The sequence below is a fragment of the Vidua chalybeata genome, chromosome 1, assembly GCF_026979565.1.
Source record: "Vidua chalybeata isolate OUT-0048 chromosome 1, bVidCha1 merged haplotype, whole genome shotgun sequence".
NCBI classification, from domain to species: Eukaryota; Metazoa; Chordata; class Aves; order Passeriformes; family Viduidae; genus Vidua; species Vidua chalybeata.
In genome coordinates this window covers 28,283,699-28,289,698 of record NC_071530.1, presented here as the reverse complement: position 1 = coordinate 28,289,698, position 6,000 = coordinate 28,283,699, and the positions used below count along the sequence as shown (strand labels likewise).

Sequence of the window (6,000 nt, the reverse complement as noted above, 5' to 3'; positions counted from 1 at the left end):
CAGTAAAATAAATTCAGCACTTTTTTGGGGGTATTTTCAATTTGGTAAAAAACTGTTTCACCTTTTCAACTAAAAATTGAAGTGATTTTGAAGTTAATTTTTCCGTTTCTAAAAGGATTATTTAAAAAGAAAATATATTTAATAATACAGTACTATTAACAGTAGTTATGTTTTAATTACTCTTTCCAAAAAGACTAGTTTAAACAGAAAATTTTTACAAAAACCCCCAAAGTTGCAAGAATTTTCAACAAAGACGTAATATTACAAAGTAATTACTATGCCTTCACCAGTTAACATATGAGACAGTTATGACTGATGATGATACAAAATTGCAATTCAGCACACAGAACTACATCTACAGCATTCTACTTTTAATGAAGTTTTTCTGAGTTACCACTCAGCACAGTGGATGAACAAAGATGAGGATAAAGAGGGCTTCAAAGCAGCTTCATTCTTCCTTTCCTCCCTAGCATGTGTAACAGGGCCAGAGAGAGGGAGGAGGGAAGGAAGAGATGTGTGGCATGAGGAGGAACAGCAAGCAATACAGTGCTTCTCCTGCCAGGATGCATTTATTGCACAGCTTCTCTTGGAGTTACAGCCCAGCCAAGACCACAGAGAGCTCGGCTGTTTGCAGGGAGTCGACCTCCTACAGCTCAGTAAAGCAGGATGCCAAACCTGTGCACATGGAGGGGGGTGGTGGTATGTGCTGGAAGATGGCCATGGGGCTGTGCCAGACTTTGTAAGGTGCAGGTTGTGATGTAGAAAAGTGCAAGGTGGGACTTGTCAATTTCATAGGCGATTCCTAATATGCGATGGCTCTGAGGTAACTTTGTGAACTTCACTTGATGTTGGTTTAATTGCCTTGGCTGACTGACACACCAACAATTTTTAGTGCACTGTTTAAAGACAAGAAAATACATTACTGATTTTGCTTTAGAAGAATTTGTAGTAAAGTCTAGTGCTTTCCGAGCTGTTTGATGAGTGGCTCAGGATATCCATCCAGTGGGGTGGAGTGGTCAGATGGAGACAGTAGCTTCATCAGCTCTGTTGGTCCAGGGGTTAAATTGGCCCCTTGCTTCCCAGGGTCATATGTATAGCCACAGCCTTCCCATAAGTTCAGCAGCTGCTCCAGTCTGAGTATGGGTATAAATAAGAAAATGATGGCCTCGTTAGGGAAGCTGTGAATGCCCCATCCCTGGCAGTGTTCAAGGCTGGGCTGGATGCGGCTTTGAGCAATCTGGTGTAGTGAGAGCTGCCCATGGTGGGGGGTAGAATTGCCAATTATTTTATCACAAAAGTGGCTTACAGGAACAGCAACTGAGAGACTTGGTCAAGAACAGAATAAAATTATTATAGGTTTTTACATTTAGAATAACATTACTCTTTTGTAATTGCAGGCATGCTGGGATGGGTGTGTGAAAACAGAAGGAATAAGAACACAAAAAACAAGCTGCTGGTGGTGGATGTTTTCCTTGAGAAGACCATAGGGGAAGGACAGAAGTGGTGGGAACACAGTGCTTCTCTCTTCCTCAGCTGGACTGGACAAGTGAGTATGGATAGTGCGATCAGAAAGGAGGACAATCAAAGTGTTGTGGCAGAGAGTAACGTGCCCCAGAATAGAGTGTAATGAAACAATTATAGTTTTTGAAACGAAGTAGTACAGAAGAAGTGACCTGAATATTGTTAAAACCACCAGAGGGAAATTATGCAAAAGCAGGTTTCTTTAGTTGGCTTTACAGTCAGCTATAAAGTGAGCCCTCAGAAATGGCCGAGTGAGAAGCTGGACTTGCTGGCTTTGGGGCTTTACTTGTTAAATGCTGAACTACATCAGTTCATAGAAACCTAAAACTTTGTATCCCACAGCAAGACAGCGTCATGAATATCTAAATTTACCACCTGATTTCTGTGGTACCTGGAAGTTACTGCTCAAAGAGAGGAAAATATAGCTGTTACGAAACACACAATCTGCTTTGGTGCATCTTGGCAGTTCAGAAAGGCAAGAGTTTTTGGATACAGCCTTCCACTCTGTCCAAAGAACAGAAAGGTTGCTGTCGTAGAGAAATCCTCAGAAGTCCTGACCTTGGCAGGTCCTGGCACAACTACACCAAAAAAATTCCCCTAGATCCAGTGTATGGGTGCTGCCAAATTCTGTCCACAAAACCTAGAAATTATGTCATCCTCATAGAAATAGAAATTGCTTTCTATGATTCAATAAAAAAAAAAAAAAAAAAACGCCAAAAAAAACCAAACAAAAAAAAACCCCAACAACAACAACAAAACAAAAACAAAACAAACAACAAAAAAAACCAAACCAAAAACCCACCCCAAAACCGCCAACCAAAAACGCCCAACAAAAAAACCAAACGGAGCGCAACCATGAGCCCTGGGATGCCACCAGCTCCGGACAAAACAGTACGAAGTGTTTCTCGCCGCGCTCACCTCAGGGCGCCCGCGGCGCTTTGCGGGGCAGCTCTGCCACCAGAAAGGGCGCGCGTGTGCGTGGGGGGTGCGTTTTGCTTTACGGAGTCAGAGAGGCGAAACTTTTTCTTTAAATTTTTTTTTTTTTTTTTTTTTTTTGTGAATGGAAGGGGTTGCCTTGCCTCCCGGGGGGGCGCAGGGGACACGGCGTGCCCGCGGCAGGATCCCGGGATACCGCCGGGCACCCGAGTGCCGACTTGCGACGCGCTCCCCCGCCGGCGGCGAGGGTCGGGGCAGCGGCGGGAGTCGCTCCCCGCGGGGCCGGGCGGGGCGGCGGGGCCGGGGCCGGGGCGGGCGGGCGCGCGGCGATCCGGCGATCCGGCGGGGGGCGCGGGGAGCCAATGGGCGGCGGGGATCCGCCGGCGCGGCTCGGGGGCCCCTGGAGGAGGAGGAGAGGAAAAACCACGGGATTGAGCTCTGTCAGTGGCGCTCGCGGCTTCCAAGGGGGAAGTGCCGGGGAATAATTAATGTTTTTATTAAATTTGGAGGGAATTTTTTGCAACCGATCGCCGCGCGTGGCCTTCAGGTGGGTCTTCCCCCGCAACTTTGCCCGCCGCCCCGCAGGATTGCGCGGCGGCGGTGGGGCTGCGGGAGCGATCCTGTGGGAGAAGGTGGCTGGTGCGCGGGGCGGGGGGGCCGTGTCTGTGTGTGCGTGTGTGTGTGAGGGCGGTGAGTGCGCGGCCGCCGGGCGCCGCCGCCGCCGCGAGGTGCGCGGCGAGCCCCGCGTTCGCCATTACGAGTTGAGCACACGCTTGCGAGAGCCGGGGCTGCCGCCGGCGCGGATCGCCCGCGGGTGCGGCGCGCAGTGTAAATAAAGCCCTGCCTCTCGCTCCTCTGGCTGCTGCCGCCACCGCGGAGTGCCTTTGCTCCGCGTTTTGCTGGCAGGAGCGTGTAACCCAGGTGAAGGCAGAGAAGGGAGGGTTGTTTTTTATGAATGGGACTCTTTGAGGTTAATTAGGTATGCAAATGCAAGCAGTTCATTCATGCTGCCTTTTTTTTTTTTTTTTTTTTTTTTTTAATCTAAAAGCCATCTTGTATTCCCCTCTAGGCTGATTGGAGTCCAGATCCCGAGGAAATCTCCAGATCAAATGCCCAGTAAATAAAAACACTGAGCTAAGACTCGTGGAAGAGCTGCAGAATGGATGGATTTTATGACCAGCAAGTGCCTTACATGGTCACCAATGTGAGTGATCAGTTCAAAGTTGGTGTTTATAAACTTGACTCCGACTTATTTCTGTGGGGGAGTTTTACAGACAGTCTCTGCTTTGTTACGGCTGTAGGGGCGACTCTTCATCTGGGAGCTTTACTTGCAAGATGAGCCTATCTTCTCAGTTATTGCAATAAAGCATCGTGTTCTTTTAAAGACAGTTTTGGGATGATTAAAAAATCATGCACATGATTAGCGGATGAGGGAGGCGAGAGCAGCAGCTGCATTCAAAGTTTCTGGCTGCGTTTGCCTGCAACGTTCAAAAGAATGAAGTTGAGGCAAACATTAACCTTTTTTTTCCTCTCTGGTTTTTTTTTTTTTTTTCCTTTCAGTACTTTGCAAACAATTTTATAAGTAACACAGGGAAACAAAGCAGTCTATTATAATTTCATGTCTGGGTTCTCCTGCATAGCTTGTGCTATGGGGATTTATGGGCTATTGTGTAGGTTTGTATACTTTAGATGCTAAAAATATGATTGGTATTGTGTTGCTGCTTGAGCACATTATATATGTATTGTACAAATAGATGTCTACATAGATAGATAGAAATGTGCTGCATTTAGACATAGGAATCTTTTGAAGGATATTAGGTGCTCAGCAGTATCTTTTGTTAGAAATTGAAGGCTTGCAAGAAGTCCCTGTTTGAAAATGTAAAGAATTTATGCCAACTTTGCATATTCCTGATTAGATAAATAAAAGCCCAAAACAAACCCAACCAAATCTCAAACCTCAGATTTCTAAAGTAACTGATCTTTCCTGTTTATAGAATCCGCGTGGGAGAAACTGTAATGAGAGACCGACAAATGTCAGGAAAAGAAAATTCATTAACAGAGACCTGGCTCATGATTCAGAAGGTGAGGGCTTGTTTTCCCCCCCCTCCTTCTCCTTTTCTTACTAATGCAGAGAAGCTTTTTGAGAGCTCTTTATTTATTTATTTTGGAGATAAATATATCTAGATCAATCTGAATAAACAAGACAAGAAAACTACATTTACTAATGCAAAACAAACTGGCAAAGGCAATAAATTTATAAAGTTGAAAATCTTCCCTTGACTTACCCTGTTGCATTTTGTGCACATGTGGCACACGGATGTCATGCACTGAGGCCAAGCTTTTGTGGTATCTGACACGAGTCAGGGCACCTGGTTTTTCACCATCAGGCCTCTTCATATTTAGGGCATTCTTCATCCCTCCCATCTTTTAACGTCCTTTTCCCTGGTATGTCTTCACTAGTGGTAGCAGGAGTGAGAGAATGTGGGTGTAGAGATTTGATTTGCACCAGCTTTACTGTATAGTCAGGGTTCTGGTGCTTGCTGGCCTGTTTCTCTTGTTGTATAACACTAACAGGGTTAAAAATCCAGGGAATTTCAATTAAGGGAGCCTAGACTGGAGAAAGTTTCAGAGGCCCAAAGGTTTGTAACTTAGCCCCATCAGTAGCTACTCAGGATTTTAGCTTGAGAACTGTAGGCTGGTAATATCTGTTAACACTTCTTTAGGTTACAAAGGTCTGTATTATGCTACGCCTAGAGCCCTGAATGTACATAAGACATATAGAAAGATATGTAGAGGCCTATAACTTACCCCTGTGTAAATCTTATCAGGGTAAAAACACACTGACACACTTTTCAAAATTCATAGTTGCCTGGAAAAATAGATTTTAAAAAAAGCAACTTCTGATTTTCAGTTAAATCATTTCCCAATGTGGATGTGGGGTATCAGTCCACAGGATAAATGAATAGTCTCTGTAATTTAAGTATATGTAAATAGTTATCTGTCAGCATAATAAAAGAGGAAGTCTCTCTCAAAATACAGTAAATTAAAAATAAACCATTTGTTAGTTCAAATATCCTACTTAGTCTTAACAAACAGAATTTTTGTAACTGAGTTTCTGGGGCTTGCAAGTAAGCCAAATGCTGCTCTGGTTTACACCCATTATAGGTAACTGATTTCAGTGCATTGCAAAAGATAAGCTGCTGCAAAATTCAGTCCATGAAGAAGGTGGTTTTAGATTTAAAGAAGTACAGTGAGTACTGCATAGAGGAAATAGTGGTGATTCTCATGTCATAACAAAGTAAAACATTAGGGGAAGTACAAAATATTTCACATTTCTCTTTGCTATGCAGCATCTCAGGTCATGGCTTCAGAATTTTTGTATGATAGTTGTGACCCTACTATTAAAAATACTCAGTTCTTGCTCAGGCAGAACTGTGGAAGTCCAAGCAAGCTTTATCTGGGGCAGATATTACAGGAGGAGGCCTGAATTGTATAAGAAGAAATTGTTCACCTGTAAGAAATATTATGATTTTTAACTTTTCT

At 44.2% G+C, this 6,000-nt stretch overlaps 1 protein-coding gene across 2 annotated transcripts in view; it reads left to right on the top strand.

The window, feature by feature from the left end:
• Positions 1-2,915: 2,915 nt before the first annotated feature.
• The window catches only part of ETV1 (ETS variant transcription factor 1), a 66,215-nt gene continuing 63,130 nt past the window's right edge, over positions 2,916-6,000 (top strand). For both annotated transcript variants that reach the window (XM_053960388.1, XM_053960384.1), the window contains exons 1-3: positions 2,916-3,004; positions 3,527-3,661; positions 4,452-4,539. In XM_053960388.1, the coding sequence (XP_053816363.1) occupies positions 3,617-3,661; positions 4,452-4,539 (133 nt within the window). In that variant the 5' untranslated portion in view covers positions 2,916-3,004; positions 3,527-3,616. The remainder of the gene's footprint in view (positions 3,005-3,526; positions 3,662-4,451; positions 4,540-6,000) is intronic.